This window comes from Alligator mississippiensis, chromosome 5 (assembly GCF_030867095.1).
Source record: "Alligator mississippiensis isolate rAllMis1 chromosome 5, rAllMis1, whole genome shotgun sequence".
Taxonomy (NCBI): domain Eukaryota; kingdom Metazoa; phylum Chordata; order Crocodylia; family Alligatoridae; genus Alligator; species Alligator mississippiensis.
Window position 1 is genome coordinate 32,976,398 of NC_081828.1, and position 18,250 is coordinate 32,994,647.

The 18,250-nt window shown below is 40.9% G+C and overlaps 2 protein-coding genes across 8 annotated transcripts in view; one reads left to right on the plus strand and one right to left on the minus strand.

The window, feature by feature from the left end:
• Window positions 1-1,804, minus strand: part of GLMN (glomulin, FKBP associated protein) — a 44,493-nt gene extending 42,689 nt beyond the window's left edge. Inside the window, exons 1-2 of one of the 5 annotated variants that reach the window (XM_019479089.2) lie at window positions 1,742-1,804; window positions 84-154 (exon numbers count right to left, since the gene is read on the minus strand). In XM_019479089.2, coding sequence (XP_019334634.1) covers window positions 84-122 — 39 coding nt within the window. In that variant the 5' untranslated portion in view covers window positions 123-154; window positions 1,742-1,804. Of the gene's footprint in view, window positions 1-83; window positions 1,701-1,741 lie in introns of those variants that run through there. The other 4 variants (XM_019479091.2, XM_014599738.3, XM_014599737.3 and 1 more) reach the window with 4 other exon arrangements.
• RPAP2 (RNA polymerase II associated protein 2) overlaps window positions 1,798-18,250 on the plus strand; it is a 67,892-nt gene continuing 51,439 nt past the window's right edge. For all 3 annotated transcript variants that reach the window (XM_014599739.3, XM_019479093.2, XM_014599740.3), the window contains exons 1-8: window positions 1,798-1,867; window positions 2,887-2,932; window positions 6,617-6,731; window positions 7,897-7,995; window positions 10,076-10,141; window positions 11,663-11,751; window positions 15,778-15,813; window positions 16,798-17,731. In XM_014599739.3, coding sequence (XP_014455225.1) covers window positions 1,819-1,867; window positions 2,887-2,932; window positions 6,617-6,731; window positions 7,897-7,995; window positions 10,076-10,141; window positions 11,663-11,751; window positions 15,778-15,813; window positions 16,798-17,731 — 1,434 coding nt within the window. In that variant the 5' untranslated portion in view covers window positions 1,798-1,818. The remainder of the gene's footprint in view (window positions 1,868-2,886; window positions 2,933-6,616; window positions 6,732-7,896; window positions 7,996-10,075; window positions 10,142-11,662; window positions 11,752-15,777; window positions 15,814-16,797; window positions 17,732-18,250) is intronic.

Consider the following 18,250-nt stretch of genomic DNA (forward strand, 5'->3'; position numbering starts at 1 on the left):
TTTAAACATAACATGCATTTAGATGGAGTCAGTGCTTGTTTCTATAACCTCTCATGTAGTTTTACAAAAAGTAAACTACTTACGCATCTTTGAACAATTGCTTGAAGTTCATCAATTGCCATGATACCTTCGCTTTGCTGTTGTGACAACAGTTCTGTCATAAATTTAAGAGTGCAGTATTGATATGCATATAGTAAAAACATGCTGAATTAAAGATGGAGACTGAAACTTACCTATTCTTACTAAAATATGATAACATGAAAAAATGAGAAAAATGAATGCAAGTCTAAAAATAAGTCAGAAAATAAGTCTAAATAATTACACAAGAAAAAACAATAAAGGAAAAAGGAATGTAAAAATTGATTAGAAGTCATTTAATTCTACCTCCTCTGCATACAGGTATTGCTATTGCTTGTTTATTGGAGGCAGGAAATAGCATTGATACTGTATGAGGATCAGTATATTTCTTGTATTTGTCAAACAAAAAGTGAAGTAATTTGATGCAACTGAATCAAATATGTAATAGTTTCAAGATCAAACGTGTAGAAATCAGCTTGAGGGGACAGATTTTGCAGGGGAGAAAACTGCAAGGATGAGAGTAGGAATGCACGGCTGCTGCAGAAAACCACCATCATGTACTCTAGAGTCTAGTTAATCACCATGCTCTAGGACTGGAGTTCGGGATCAGTATGTGTTATTGCACATGTTACATGCTAAACAGCTAGTATGATATAGTTTGCCTTTTTTTTTTTTTTCTTCTTCTTTCAAGCATGTGGACCAGTGATTCTTACCCAGGGTCCCACAGCACTGTGGGGTAACCTGAGATCCTTTCAAGGGTGATGCAGGATGCCACACAATGTTAGCACTATCAGATTTGTAAAAATGATTCACAAGATAAACCCAGAGATTTCAAATAGAAATGCACAGCTGTGGCCTTTCTGAGCTCTTTGCAACAGAAAAGTTAGCGTAGACTTTTTTTTCTACAAAGTTTCACCATGCTGGTGTTAACTTTTATTTGAGACTTGCTTTCCTTAAAACTACTCTTAAATTTGAAATCTGTCTGATACAACAAGCTACTTCAACTGCCTTTCACCTCCAGACACTAGTTATTGTTCAGATCCACTGAAGTCAATGAAACTCCCCCGCCGGCATGGCACGACACGACGCACTTGTGTGTGAAGCCTTTGCACGAGGGGGGGACCCCAGGTTACAGTAAAACGGAATTTTATGATTTCATCCTCAAGCCAAAGGCACATTTATTTGTAAGAAAAAGAGGCCTGAAGATTTCGTGCACCTCCAAACGGTAGGCGCCAGCGCACTATCCTCATTCCTTCACTAACCCAACAGGATTATTTAGATAATAACTACGTTAACTGGCGGCTGAAGAAGAGGAACATTTAATCTCCCACGCAAGCTCGAATCAGCTACAACGCATTAACTACAACAACTCGTTTTTCATCCTACCAAGCGCTGCCGCCCGCCCGCCCGCCCCCTCCCAGCCCCGGGGCCGGCCGCCGTGGGCGCTTTTCCGCCCCGCGACCGTGTGCGCGCTCGGCAGGGCCGCCGGGAGGCCCAGGCCACCGCGGGTCTCAGGCCTCCGTGCTTCAGCCGGTTTCTACAGCTGCCGGCCTCACTCCGGGTGTCCGCCCCGGCGCCGAGAGCGGCCACAGCCAGATCCCCCACCACGGCCGAAACCCGGCGCTTAAGGTAGCGCCCAGCACGCCCCCGACCGCGCTCCTACCTCCCGCGCGGCCGCCGTCCCCGGGCCAGGCTCCGCCTCCCGGACAGGCCGAGAGGCGGGGCTAGGCGGGCGCCGTGATGGCGGCGCGGGAGAAGCTGCGGGTCAGGTCGGGCCGGAGGCGCCCAGGTAGGGATCCCAGCTCCCCCCCGCCGGGTGCGGTGGACTCGCCCTTCTTCTCCAGCCCCGCGCGGGGGGACAGAGCCATCCCGGGAGGGGGGGCGAGCACGAGCGTTACGTGCGGGGCACCCCTGGGGCGCCAGCGCTGAGCCTCGTGCTGGCCGCCTCGGCCGGCGGGCCGTGGGACCCCTGTGCTCAGCCTCCCCCATGTCCTGCCCCGTCGGCTGCGTCCCGGGGGAGGACCGGGGCAGGCGCGTGCTTGGTTGCAAACGCAGACTGGGCTTTGCAGGTTGCCCCCTCCTGGCTTTCTACTATACGTGTCGGTGGTTCTGCTGGGGCCAATGCCAGGGGTTCCTGGCTGGGGTCTTGCCCTCTGCTCAGGGTCAGATTTGGGGTGAGGAAGGAACTTTACCCTGTGGTCAAATTGATAGGGACGGGGGAGGATTGCCTTCCTCTGCAGCAGGGGCATAGCCCTCCTTCCCCAGGACCTCTTGAGTAGATATTACTAATCTTTTAGAGAAGCAGGATGTTGGCTGCGTGGTTCCCATGCTTTCCCTGCGCCAAGTAAGGGTAGGGCTGACAGCAGATTTATGAAGAGTTGACATCATGAATTTGTATAGGATGGTTTGGATAGGGATGATCCTGTCTCAGGCAGGGGGTCAGGTTAGCTGGCCTCTGGAGGTCCCTTCCAGCCCTACTTCTCTGTGATTTCCCATGTTGGGAGGGCCCAGATAGTTTGGATTTGTGTTCAAGGTACATAAATGACATGTCTTGCCTCTGTCCTGTCATCTGCAAAATTTGGGCCTTACCAGTCTGTTTTTTCTTGCACCTGAATATTGATTTTGTAATTGTTGAGTTGACACCTTCAGCCTCCAAAAGTGCAAGTATCTTGATTGTGCTTTCCTCTTCTGCATTTGCAAATCCTTTTTCCTTATGATCTAGTATTTCAGTGCTTTCAGTATTTCTAGTGAAAAAGTATGAGCCTCAAGGTAAGAAAACATACACTAATTTATATATTTTATTACTAGGAAGTAAGCAATCAAGTGCTTTGAAAAATGAAGATGCAGCACAAAGGTATACTATGTAAATTATATGACATAGTAATGAAGTATAGGTTGTAGTTGTGTTGGTCTAAGGATATAGGTAGGCAAGGGTCTTTGGGTAAATCTGATGTCTTTTTATTAGACCAACTCAGATAGTTGGAAAAATTCTTCTTTGCAAGCTTTTGGGCACAAACACCCTTTGTGTGGCTGCAGAAGTATCTGCAGTTGGTGTGCATTCTTCCTGGATGGAATGAATAGTAAAGAAGCCAGAGGCTTCAGTAGGAGTCAGTGGGTGAGAAATGTGGGGGGCACAGAGGGAAAGAGCTGTCTCTCACCCATTGACTCCTGTTTACCTTGTCACTGAGCCTTTCTTACATGCACACCGGCCTCTGGCTTCTTTACTATTCATTCCATCCTGGAAGAGCGCACACCATCTGCAGATGCTTCTACAGCCTGAGGAAAGGTGTTTGTGCCCGAAAGCTTGCAAGGAAGAATTTTTTCCAAATATTTGAGTTGGTCTAATAAAAGATATCAGATTTACTCAAAGAACCTTGTCTGTCTATGACATAGTAATCACATTTCTTTGCATTATTTTGGAGTTCCCACTTCTTTGCATACATTTAGCAAATAGGCTAGCAACTATGCTATTCAGTGTTGTAAAATGTTTTAAATAACCCTGCAAATGTGGAGACAGGGCACTTTAAGACATGTTAGGCAAAAATGGTATCAACTATACCCCCAAACTATGTTAAAGGAAAGTTGAGGTTGCCAAGTCAAGTAGCTGGGAAATGATAGAACTGAAATTGTCTGTGCAACATTAATTCTGCCCCCTTGTGTGTGTCGATACATTTTTTAATCTTGTGGTTGCATTCTGTTTTCCACAGGATCTCTGCTTTTTCACTGCATAGGCTGAACATCATTCATATATGTATGTGTATGTCAGGAACACACACACAAGGATGTTTCAAAGGCTATAATTTCAAAGTAAAACTATTTTGTGTGCAGTGATCATTTATTGGGCCACATCACTTCTCTATATAGTTGCCTCGCTTGGCAACACAGGTATTCCAGTGTGTCACAGCTTTCTTGATACTATCCTCAAAAATGCTTTTTGGTTACTATGCCAGTCACTTCTGCACCACAAGTTGCACCTCTGCATCACTGGAGAATCTGTGTTCACGAAGAGCCTCCTTCAATGGTTCAAACACGTGATGATAACTTCGTGCAAGATTGGGACTGTAGGGTGGCTGTGATAAGATTCCAAAGCCTAGTTCGTGCAAAGTCTCAACGGTCAACTGTGTCTTGTGTAATCTCACATTGTGCTGGAAAACACTTTAGTTACGCTTTCACATGTGGTCCAAATAGCTGGCTTCAGGTGGTTTTAGAGGAAGTGGTAGTAGGTGTTACTATTGATTGTAACCTCATGCTCCATTAAGTGGACAAGAAGTCCCATGCAATCCCAGACCAGGATGAGCAAAACCTTTGCAGAGGATAATTGAGTGCAGAATTTTTTGGGTGGTGGCAACAATGTGTATTTCTATTGCATGCTGTCTTTTGCTCTCAGAATTGTAATGCTGGACCCAGGTCATGTCCCTGGTGACAGTGCATGAAAGGAGCCCTTCATCCTGTACATGCTACAGAAGCTGGGTATACACTTCCACACGTTGTCATTTATGCACACCTGTCAGTTGCTTTGTTGCCCACAGAGACACTTTCTGGTAATTCAGGGGATCAGGCAAAATGGCGTGGATACTGCTAGCACTTAAGCCTACTTCCACAACTAGTTCAAGAATGCTCACTTGCCTATTCATATGACAGCAGCATCAACCTGGGTGGTGGTGTCCTCCATTCTGGCTGTGTTGGGGCATCTGGCTCAGGTTTGAACTTCTCCATCCACTCATAGACCTTCCATTGCGTCACACAGTTCTTACTGTATTGTGCCCTAATCCTACAGCAAATTTCACAAAGCAGCACATCTGTGGCCCACAAAAAAAACCACTGTGTTGGAATCCTGTTCTTGTTTGGTACATGCTGACAGCTACATGCCCATGTTGTTTACATGTTCACTAGCATGATGTGTTTGACAAAACCACGTGTACATTCAACAGTGCCACCATCAATGTTCCCCACTGCTTTTTAATTTCCCACTTTATCGCAGGCTTACAGTAGGCAGCCATTTTGCTGTTAGTTTCTGAAATGTGTGTGTGTATGGTATATGTGTATATACATATTTCTGTGTCCTCATTAACTTACTTATTCACATGAACAATGTGCAGCCTGTGCACTGAATAAAGCAGGGATCCTATGGAAAAATAGATGCCTATTTTTTCCTTATTGTTCAGCATATGGCCTCAAACCTTATTTACTGCACTCTTTTCAAACATTGCTTTCAGGACTATTATTAATATTCTTCTGACTTCTGATATTTTGTATTGCCTATCACCATGCTATTCTTCTCAAATCTTTTCACAGCATACCTGTGAGGTATGAGGGTATTGTCCCCATTTTGCAGAGACACTGAGAGCTTAAAAGACAGTCATCCACTAATTTTGAGTTGCGTACTCAAAGTCTGAGATGTATAGATAGTATATTTTTCAGATTACTTAGTCCTGTTAATACTTAATATACTTGAGTACAGCTCCTGTTGACTTTAGCTGCAGCTTTGTGTGCTCAGTGGTTCTGCAAATCAAATCCCAGAGTTTTAAATTGGGCATCCAGGAGTTGAGGCACGTACAATTTGTGGCCTCATATGAAGTTTGGCTTATGTGGCTTGTTCAGCATCATAGGAAATGGGTAGCAGAGATTGAGGGTAAACTAAAAATCTCTAGGCACCATTCAGCTATCTTAGCTGCATGATGATTCTTTCTCTTCTTGCATTTTTTGCCTCATTTGGTACATGCAGGAACATACTACAGATCACAGCTGCTTTAACTAAACTGTCCTGATGCATCCCCAGCAGATAGATCCCAACTGTGCACAGGGGTCCTGTAGAAGAAAGTCTCACATGATAAAGGGCTGTTTCCTAATGTACAAATGAATCAGTTTTGAATGCCTGTGAGTGCTTTATTTAGAAATCTATATTTCCTTAATATTTTGTGTGAATGTGTAATTTTCATGGTTGTTTTTTATTTTTTATTTTTGTGACTCAGAAGAGGGGGGGGTTGAAATTCCATCATGTAGAATCATTTTAACACCCACCCAGGTCTGTACCAGAATGTAGGAGTCAAATTCAGCAAAATCTAAACTTCAGGTAAATCTGGGATAATGTCATCAAATGACTATAAACAAAATATAGTAATTGTTTTTCTTGCACTTCTGACTTCTGGAAGTTGTGTTTCATTTACTGTTTTCCTGGGCATTGGTTCAGAGGCACATGTTAATCTGGTGGTAGTGATATATCATTATTTTCTTAATACATAAAGATTCTTTGTGCAGGCTGCTTGTAGGGACATATTTATGTCCTGTAAACTTTTTCTGTATTTGGTGGAGGAATGCCAGACTTGCATTTGAAAGTGTCATGTTGTAAACCTAAGCTGCTACAAAATTACTAACTTTAGTGGAATTTATTGCCATCTAAGACCATCACAGCAAAGTGCAAAAGTTTTAAAAGGAATTAAATTAATTAAAGGAAAGAAATAAAATACATGATGTAGAGAATTATATATATTGAAGTGTTGCATATATTTTAATCTCTTTTGCGCTCTCTCTTTTAAAGGAAAGTGGCACTTGAGGCTGCTATTAGAAAGAAAATTGAATTTGAGAAAAAAGCTTTGCATATTGTTGAACAACTCCTGGAAGAGGATATTACAGAAGAGTTTCTTCTGAATTGTGTAGGTATTTCTTTTGTAAATTTTTTAATCCTAGTTTGCATCTTAAACAAATTTAAGGTTCTTATTGGCTCTTGGAACAAATTATTAGGCTTTTAGCCATTCTTCAGTCCAACTTCTCTTTTAGTGCTAACAATGATCACTCTTATTTTCAGTGATTCCACAGTGGAAATATATGCATCCTATTTTTATAGGACCTGACTTGCAACTTTTCTTGACATTAAGTATCACATTAGTCCTGCTATTTTCAGTGGCAGTTACATTTCAGATTGAGGAATGAGGTGTAAACAGTGAGGACCAGATCATCTTATTTATGAGTTGGGTTTTTAGGGAGAGTCTGAGACAAGGTAGAAATTACTGGAGTTGTGGTTGCTCTAGTTCTAGCTGAGGCTCTATAGAAAAGATGCCATGGCCCAATTTGCACATGTTTGTGCCAACATGCACATGGCCCCTTTGCAATGCTGTGCAGAATCCAAAGGGGGGACAGTTTTTAGCTCAGCTTTCCTCCCATACAGCTAAGGAGAGAAAAATGTATGTAGAAGACCTGCCTGAATACAGATCCAGGTCACTTGCAGAGTCTAGTCTATGAAGAATACGTTATGTTGCAAGCACTAACACAAGTGTTAAACTGAAAGTCTTGTGAAGAAGCCTGTGTAATGAAAAGAGGACTGCTGTGTCATATTTTCTGTTGTGTTGTTATAATAGCGTACAGCAAACATTTTTAAAATTGAATTCTGAATTCATTGCACACAAAATAATCTTTTTTCTGTTTGATGCTGAAAGATGTGTACTATAGCTTGGATATTCATGAAAAGTATTTCTCTCTTGCTGTGTCTCGTGTGTGCACATACACACACATCATAGTTGTGTCAGTTTGTCTGGTGTTATCATTGTCTTTATACGACTTCCTGCTGATGCAGGGAGACTGCAGAAATATCTTTTTACAAATAGTTTTACTTAAATGTAAGGTAAGGGTTTATCTCGCCTTTTCTGTGTGTATTCATTCTGTTACCCTTTTTATTTCTTAGCTTCTATTTTTAATCCAAAATTAAGTTATTGATAATTTTACATATTTAAAAAAAAAGAAAAATTAAGAATTCATATGTTTCTGAGGTATTCTGAATGTGACAGTCTGATGATTAGCTGAAGTATTTTTCATTCAATTTAGGGGAAACTTATTACCCCATCTCACTATAAGGATGCTGTGGATGAGCGGTCTATCATCAAACTGTGTGGCTATCCCTTATGTCAAAATAAGCTAGAACATGTAAGTTCCTTTTCACTGCTGTTTTAATTTTTATGAGCTCTTGTGCCGTTCTTTATTCTCTTCCTTTCTCTTTGTCATTCTGATACTATAAACAGGAATTTTTCATTCTATTTTGCTCTTAGGGCATATGGTCCAGTTAACCAGCCACCTGCCAAAAAATAATTCTTTAAGGAAAATGTTTGAATTTGATCAATTGAAGACTATAACTGCATGATTGAATCCTTTGTCATGCCCTTAAATTTTCAAAGAGTAATGTAGATGAAACACTGGATTTGTAACCTCTGTTTATGCAACAGGAAAAGTTCTAATGGTCTGTTTCCTCAATGCAAATACCTAGTGAAGGGACATTCTAAGTAGAAAAATACTTTTTTTTTTCTTCAGATCTATTTTATAACTTTGTCATTTTTCATCTGCATGGAGCATGTGGGTCTACAGAAAGCATAAATAAGATATGTTCAGCAAGGTCTGAAGTCCACTCATATAAGTGTTGAAGTAATGCCAAATGCTTTACAGTGGATTATCTGGCTAAATCTGTTTAATGCCTGTATTATAAATGGAAAATAAAACTTCCTAATTTTTAAATATAACAATGCTTTCAGTCCTTAACCTTGACTCTATAATTAAATAATTTCCCGTGATATTTGGAATCTGACATCTAGCTCTACTGTTACTGGAGTTGAAGCTACCCTTTATGCTTAAAGCACAGTTGGAAAACATAACTAGCTAGCCTTCCTTAGGCAAACAGTTTCAAGTTTGTCAACAGTATGAATCATGGTAATTTTGTGTTGCCAGCATGATCAGGTAAACAAAGATATGATGTGTCATCTTAACTAATGCAAAGTAATTGTTTTACATATTTCTAAGGTCTTACATTCAATATTAAAGTTAGTTCTATAAAAATATCTACACTTTATTTGCAGCACTTAGTTTTGCTTACCTTTAATAGAAAAGTCTGTTTTATGTTCTTGAAGATGTAGTTCCTGTTACATTTTTTCAGTACTTCATTTAAACCAGGCTTGTCCAACATACGGGCTGCCGTGCGGCCCGCCAAGCCGATTTCTGTGGCCCGCGCTGCTGCTACGGAAAACGGAAGTAAACACTTTTGGGGGAAAGTGCAGCTGAGCCCCTGCTTCTCTGGCTGGGCTCATCCTGAGGTTCATTTCATGTTTGTAAAATGCTTGGAGAGCCCCACAGATGCACTGCATAGAAATGCAAAATATATTTTGACTTATTTGGTTGGCACCTTGGGCTGAGATTTTCAAAGCTGAGTCAAAAGGCCAACTTCCATTAAAATGAATGGGATTTAGAGGGCTCCAAATCTTTTATGACAACTGTGTAACATGCCTATCTACCCCTTTTTGCAAATCTCAGCCATAGTTTGGAAGCTCAGCCAAAGAACATAAGAGCTTCTGAACATAAGAGTGCCATGCTTGGTCAGCTCCATGGTCCATCTAGCTCAGTATCCTGTCCCGAACAGTAGCAGAGGTGAATGCTATAGAGGGAGAGTTTTGAACTGGTTATTTAGACCCATTTCATTGTCATTTCCTGCAACTTCGTTGGTGTCAAAGGTCGCGTGACATCACTTCCTGATGTAATACCACTTCCTGTGAGGTCTTTGAATATGGCTCGCCGGCCCACTGGGTGATAAAAAGTTTGTGATCCGGCCCCACATTCAAAAAGGTTGGACATCCCTGATTTAAATTGATTCCAAATGAACAGATTGAAAGAGGGTCTTGAGGAACACAGAGGGAAGCATCTTTTGTATGTAGTCTTACTTCCTACACCAGATGAGGCATCAGAAACCTTTATTATCGGTCTGTTTAGGATTCTGCAAAGAGCTGTGGGTTGGGTTGTGTGTGATGAGGGTGGGATTCTTGTTTATGGTCCTTTTTATGGTCTTACAGATATTAAACTGCTTTTTGTATTGTTTTTCCATTGGCTTACATATCCTATGGAGTACGGTATTATGAAAATCTAAAGTCTCCTGTTAGAAGTGATACCTATATAAAATTAGTTGCCTACTTCAGTCACCTCATGTGGTTTTAAAATTATTTTATTGATGAAAACGTATCCTTTTCAGGTGCCCAAACAGAAGTATAGAATTTCAACAAAAACAAACAAAGTTTATGACATCACTGAAAGGAAGGTATGCAAATGTTTTTTGATTTTGTCCCAAGATTCCTAAACTTCCTTTTTTTGCAGTGGCATTCATATCACGGAGATGTGATTTAGCTATGTTAGTCTGAAGTTAAGAAGATGGTAGGGGAGGGTGGCACTTTAGAGATTAACTAAAGACTACCTTTTGCCACTCATAACGCTGTAAATGATACAGGATTCACCCTATTAAGTCCTATTAATATCAAGGGCATTCAGAATCTTAACAGGAGATGTAAATCATTTTGCAGGACAATCTATTTATTACTACACTTTTCTCCCTTCTGCTTTTTAAGATCTTCAATATATTATTCAGTTCCTCAGGAACTAAACAGTTTTAAAGCATATTTTCTATGTGCTATGGAACAGGCATGTTAATTGCAGGAGTTTCAGGAATATTCTGAGCTTGCAGAGATGCAAAGCAGAGGGAAAGACCCATAAGACCCATAAATCCATATTTTTTTCTTAGAGCTATGATTTACCTCTCCTCCTAGAAAAGTAAGCCATGCTATCTAAAGAGCACAAGATTTAGCGTAGCAGCAATGCCCAGCTCATTTTTCACAGTGCTTTTATAAGAGGTGGCAATGCCAGGTGTGAAGTGAACCAGTGATTCCCTTTTTTATGTAACATTAAAATCATTTGCTTAGGTTTTCAGGATGAGCACAAAATATTGTAAAGCAAGCTGTATAACCTGTGTTTCACAACAAAATTAGGACAAATATTTTTTTCTAAATATGAAGACACAATAGTTTACATAAACCCAAAGAAACCCATGAAATTCTCATGTTAAAGGAAAGGTCTGTAGTTTCTCTAGGGCATAGCCTTTGATTTAAATAGCACTGTAGTAGGCTCATAAGACTAGGTTGACTTCTGGGTTCAATGTCTGTGGTTCAATAAGAATGTTTTAATGCTTTTAGTAACAATGTAAATATGTTAATTTATCTTGGTTACAATCCTGCAGATATAAAAAGGGGTATGAATAGCTATTGACTAAATCTCAAATAATATGATATAAAGCAGTGGAATAAGCAGGCAGCTAGTTTTACTTTGTATTACGGTACATGTTGCCTGATAGGATCCAATTAGGCAGTTTGTTTTTCTGATATTGTGAAACCATGTAATCAGAATTAAACACCAAACAAAATTACAACTAAAAAATAGGTGTATATCTGAATGATGCCTTTAAACTGTACAGTAACCTCCTTGGGGCAGGGATTGTGCTTTTGTCTGTATAATGTAGGTTTTCTGGGCTTTTACGTAGAACAAAACCTATTCTCAATACATACTAAACTGGCATGTATTACTAGAAGGCCTCCTGCAAAGCTAGGACGTTGTTTCTTTCAAGGAGACAAGTTATTTTTGAATGATGAATCATTTTACAAGACACTCAACTTGGTTGGGTAGAACCCTCTTTTATAGATTTTTAATTGTGATATATAAATTGTTATGTAAAAAGTGAACCCATTTTATTTCATAAAAATAAAGATGCTGTAATAATCATATTTTTCCCCAGTGTTTTTGCAGCAATTTTTGTTACAGAGCATCTAAATATTTTGAAGCTCAAATTTCCAAATGTCCAGTGTGGATGCGAGAAGAAGAAAGGTAATTGTACCCTTGACTTGCTACATTCTGCTGACTTATAAGATTATGATTCTAAATTGTCTAAGGACAGGCAGGCTTATAACAGGGTAAGAAAATGTAAAATGGATATATCAAGACTAAAGAAAATATAAAATGTTAATAAAAACATGTTTTAAATGTATTATATATAGTCATAATGATAGTCTTACTGTATTAAATATGATTATTGTATAAGCCAGTAGAGATACATTGGTCCATATCATATAGGCACCAATGAAAGGAAAATTGACCTCATCAGCAATCGACATTTTTTGGCTAATGTGGCTGATAATATCACCAGTAAATTCTGTGTGCATGTGCAGCCTCATCATGCATATGGCCAGCTCAGCACATTGTAGAGCAGCATCCAGCTGGTAAGGTTCTTGTGGGGGGGGAAAGAAGGGGGGAAATGGAGGGGCCAGATCAAGGGCCCTGTGGTGAGAGAGGATGTGGGCCTGGGGTAGGTGCTGCCTAGACAGAGTAGGGTTCAGGATGGAGCCATGAGTGGCTCGTCCAGGGGGCCCAGGGTGTGGGGTTTGGCTCCCATTCCTGCATGCATCCCTGGGGGATGCATCGGGGTGTGTGCCCCCCAATCTGTGCATGGGGCAAGAGCAGGCTGCAGCTGCGGGCAGAGGCTGGGGACAGTGCCTCTGGTGGTGGGGAGGGGAGAGGGCTGGGCCAGGGTTGTGCTTGAGGTGGGCAGCAGCAGTGCTGGGGGGAAGGGGGGAGGTCCGGAGTGGTAGCCCCCCCTCCCAGCATTGCCACCACCTCCTGGCCTGAGGGCACCCCTGGCAGCCCCCCGGCACCAGCCTCAGCCCATAGTGGCAACCCGCCCTTGCCACACACACAGGTTGGAGGGCACGTTCCCCCATGTCTCCCTCGGGGTTCACACAGCAGTAGGAGCCACCCCTCCCTGCGCCCCCTGGACAAGCTGTTCATGGCTCTATCCCGCACCCCACCCCAGCTGGGCAGCACCTGCCCCATCCCCACTCCTTCACCTCAGGGGCCTCAATCTGTTCCCCTCACCCCTTCCCCCACAACAGACTTAGCAGTTGGATGCTGCTCTCCAAGCTGCCGGGCTGTATATCAGCAATCAGATCAGTATCAGTCAATATGGCTCATTAATAATCAGCCATTGGTACTGGCCCAAAAAATCTCTATTGGTGCACCCCTACAAGCCAGTTGACAGTTAACAGAATTGTTCCCAGTCTGAACTGGGAAGTTAAGTAACTGCAACTCCTCTTAATTTCAAAGTATTCTGCTTAGCATTTGATTTTTTTGGATAAGATATGCTAACTGACAAGATTAATTCATTTTATCTTATTACGGGAACTGTTTTAATCTTAGCATAGTACTGACATAGGATTTGAAGTTAAACTTTACAAATATGCATTTTAACCCAGAATATAAAACTGTAAAAATAAAGTCTCAACCCCACTCACTGCATGCCCCAGTGCCTCCACCCCCTCTGTGCTTCATGTCCCCCTCCTGCAGTACACATCCCAGTGCTCCCACTCATGCTACACCATGCATTTTACCATTGCACCATGTGCCCCAGTGGCAGCTCCTACTGCATTGGGCATCCCCTCTCACCCTCAGCTGTCTGGCCACAGGCTCCTCCACTGCACCATATCTCTTGGGCATCTGGGTCACTGGATACCCCAGTACTACAGGCTGAGCCTCACTGACCTGCCCCTTGAAGCAGGGAAAATGAAGCTGGAAGAAGGGGGAGTCCAAAGGCCCCAACTTCTGCAGTCAGAACAGCATCTGGGTGGGAGCCCAAGGATCACAATTTAACCCCAGTGGGCCAGATGCAACCCACGGGCCAGCACTTGGACATTCTTTTTTAAACAACAGGCAAAATGAACAATGTGCATTTTGGAGGGGTGCAATCTCATTGTTCTTTGTAAACTCACTGTCTGGGTAGAAAAATAAAAGTACTTGCACTTAACCATATAAACCACTGGATGTCACTGTTTTTAAATACAAATATCTGGACCTTGTAAACTTGTCTAACTTGATTCAAGTTTGGTTCAAAAATGTTTTCTAGGACACTGGCTTCCCTAATCCCCTATAGGAATTAAGCCATAGCTCTAAATAGAGGGAAAAGCTTTAATTAAATTGCAAATTGAGTTTCTGTCAAAGTACAGTAATAGAAATATATGATCTTTGAATGAAGAATGGCAAAATAACGACTGTAGTATCCAAAAATAAAATCTTAATAAAATAATGCTACAAAAACATTGGGAAGTTTACTTTTCTGTCTTCTGAGATAAATTTTGGAAAATATTCCATTAGTTTCATTAACATCACTCTATACCAGGAGTGTAAAACATACGAACCACAGAGCTGTATAATCCAGCCTTTGGGTCACTGGACTGATCTGGCACACCAACCCAGTGCAGTGCATGGGGCATGTGGGCTGGACCTGGCATCATGCAACCTGCATGCTGGCTCCAGGGCCTGTCTGGTTCAGTCTTCTCTGGAGCTAGCACAGGGGCTTGGTTTGGCAGGGTACTGCATGCCAGTCCAGCCCTGCACGTCACAAGGAGCATGTACTGCCCCTGAGGCTCACTGTGCACATGGCAGATGGGGCCAGCACTGGCCATGCACTGACTATGGCATGTGTGCTGGACCTGGCACTGCACATGGCACAAGGGGTCTGGGGCTTGAGCTGCATGCAGCAGCCCCAGACCATGTCCCAGGGCCAACACATGCTACATGCATGTGGACATTGTGCAGGGGGTCAATCCTTGTCTGGCCTACAGATCAGTCCAGCAACCTTTATCTGGCCAATGGGGCTGGATGAATTTGACACCCTGCTATATAGTGTTTCAGTACCTGTCAGCGCTACCTAATACTTCTCTAGGCCAGGTATTCCTAAAGTTTTGTTTGTAGAGAGCCCCTTAACCAGTGGGACATTGCAGTGGGACTTAATAAAATGGATATGCAGTACGGTAACTTTGTTCAATAGATGTAACATAATACACCTTACATATACAAAGGAGAATCCAGTGTCCTTGTTTGAATGGGATTTGTGCATCTGACTCATGTCAATAATTGAGTGAAAAGCTAATAGTGATATTTCATTAACAAACCACCACTAGTGTGTGTGTGTGTGTGTGCATGTATTCATAAATGCATTGAGAGCACTGATATAATTGGCATACTACAGCATTACACAGATTATCAAGCATAGTATAAAATGTATCAGACCAACTCGCGTAACTAAGCATCACCCAAAACATTTGACATGTCAGTATCTATACAGGGGATGGTGGGTGGGGGGGTAGTTTTAACTTACCCATTACAGTCTTTTGCCTGCATGTTGAAAACCTCTGATCTAGCCTGTAAGCTCTTCCAGTCTGGGGCTCTCATTATTTGTTTATAATAGAACTGTTGGTTCTGAATGTCAGTGTATTAAGCATATCTCTGAAACCCTTTCCAGAGTAAAAAATAAAACCTCTCATTGAGAATGTTTCAGTGATACTGCAATAGAAATAATAAATGCCTCTGTTGATAGTGCATAAACAAATCAAGAAGCAAGCTCATTTTAAATCTTGAGAGTATTTCTAAAAGCAGGATAATGTTTTTGTTTTGTTTTTAAACAAATTATTTATAAACATATTGGTTATATTGCCTGCAATACTTTAAAATAATAGGTGGTTAAAAAACAAAGTTTTGGTTTTGGTTTTCTTTTCTTTTTTTTAATATTTCTGGGGTTTCTCCAAAAAAAAAAGTCCCAAATCATTTCTATGGTGGCAGTCCTATTCAAGATCAGTATGGTCATGCAACGTTTATTGCATAAATTGTGTGCATATTTCTTGGATGTAGTGAGGTTGTTCATGGAAATAAATTTACACAGGTGGGTGTTTGCAGAGTTGGGCAGTATACTAAACCCTGAGCCATTTTGTTTGTATGTAATTAGTAGTTTAAAATATCCGTTATTATCATTCTTTGAAACCATTTTTTTTTTTAAGCCTTTATCTTTGTGGGTTGTTTTTGCAGACCACCAGACATAGAGCTGCTAAAGGAAGGGCAAAGGTACAGTTGAATCAGTTATTCTCGCACATAAATTTTCCAACTGAATATATTAAAAGCAAACCAGATGAAAGGGAAATCTTTGATTTCCTTCCTGTTTTTCTGCATTATACAAGGTACCATTATTGCAGCCTATGCACAGGAATATTTGCCTTATTTAGCTTTTTCCTTTGTGAGTCTAGATTAGCATATTTGATCTGTATGATTTAGCGTACAGCTGCTCATAGCCTACAAGTCTTAATTGAACCTGTTGAAATCTGACACAAAAACAATGTTTGTACTTGCATATTTTGTGCCATTCATTCTTTATAAACTAAATGCTACCAATTTTGTGTGTTGAAAGCTGGTGTAAGCCTTAATATAAAATACTTATTCGAGTCATACTACTTTTGTTTCCTCTCCCTTCTTGCATGCAGTTCTGTAAATTGTGATTTACTTTTTTGTTTTTCATTTGTAATATTTGGCCAGTAGGGGGCAAACTCGCATGCACTTGTAAAAACAATTAGTCTGCTAGCCCTTTGCTGTTAACTAACATACAACATTTTAGTCACACCATAATAAAATTAGCTTAAGTTGCCCATGTTCAATTGAAAATTTAAATTTTAGTAGCTTAGACTTAATGCTGTTCACTAATTCTAAATATTTTCAGAGCAAACATTTTGTTTTCCTTTTCTCTTTCCTATCTCCAACTGCAACAATTTGGAATTTGTTTGAGGATTTTTTTTAAATTGCAAAATAAGATGTGTTTTATGTACTAGCTATATATCCATATTTGCAATCTTAATTATTAAACACTAAATCTGTCTCTCAGAAAACTTCTAGAAAGCAAATCTTATATAGGTACAATCCTAATGCTCTATTTATTAACATTAAGTAAAATCATGTGCCAATCCTAAAAACAAAACTCATTAATTTTTAATGTACATGTAAATCAAAACCTATTTATACCTAACATACGTTACTGACAGTCTGTTTCTTTTGACACAGTGGCCAGTCTGGGGAAGAAGTAAAACTCCGTGATGAAGTCATTAAAGTCTCAGACATTGAAAACCCTATGCTATCAAGCCAGTGTGAATCTGGCTCCCCTAGCATACACAGTGACAGCAGCAGTGATACTGAACTTGAATTTGTTTCCTCTATTCTACCAAGAAATCAATCAGGCACACCCAGTGGGACACGGATATCTCAAAAAAGTATACTCAGCAAGAAGCATGATCAGGAAGTTTATTCCAAGCCTGGAGGTGAAGATTCTGGAGTGATAGAGGCCACAGAACAATTGAGTACATGTAAATTAGATTCCCTGGAAAAAAAGAGTACTTGTTCAGTTAGGTTTCAAAATAAACTAACTGATATTTCTTCAAAGAATGTTATGCTTGAAAATGGAAAAATTTCAGAAAGCTGTGAAAACAGCTGTAATAGTTCACATGTAGTGTTTCTAGGTGTGAGCAAAAAGGGGGCAGAACAACTTAAAAGAATACTTACTAAATCAAAGCAGCATATCAAACCTACATTGAGACCAGTTAATTCCCTTGCTGCTAAAGGCAATTTATTAGAAGTTCTTAAGCAAACTTTTATTGAATGGAGGACTGGTGAAACCTTAAAATTTCTCTATGATTCAAAATATGTTCCTGTATGCTTACCAGAACACACGTTGGCTGTTGCCTGTGAGAGAGAAGAACTTGATGAAGATGACATAGAGACAGCTGATGACCTTAATGATACTGCTATGTGGAAATCTAAAAACACATTGCCTTTTGCAAGCTCAGATGGAGTTGTTAAACCTTTGCCTAGTTACAAAAAGTTAAAAGAAGAAACTCAGCTATTAGAACTAAGAGTAAAAGAGTTCTATAAAGGAAAGTACATCTTGGCTGAAGAAACAGCAGCAGAAGTTCATGAGGAGGAATATTTTAGCAGCCATAAAGTAAGTGCACCAAAAAATAATGGGCTGTGTAAAATCCTACCTTTCAAAAATATTGGTAAGCTGTTGGGAACCATAAGTATGTACAGCACCTAACACAGTAGGCTGCTAACCTAGATAGTTTCTAGATATTCCTCCAGGAGAAATGTTGAAGAATAATTATAAGGTTGCTCATATCTGAAACGATGTCTCAATTTGTATGACTTTTAAACATTTTAAATGAATTCCTGTGATTATCCAGTGCATCTACATGTGCAATTAATGCAGAGGAATAAACCAGTGGTTATTGAGCCAGTTTATTGCTTCCAAGCGTGCCATTTGAATGTGTGCCTGGGACTGCAGTATGTTGAGCTGGTTGGAGCAGCCCTGGCTATCAAGGAGCCTGAAAACTCAGCCTGCCAGCCTGGGGCTGCTCCGACTTGGCTCATTGTGCCCTGGAGGGGCTGGCTTGGGGCACTAGGGTATTCCAGTGTGGGGCTAGCTGGCAGGCTGCCCTCACACTGAAGTACCGTCGTGCCCCAG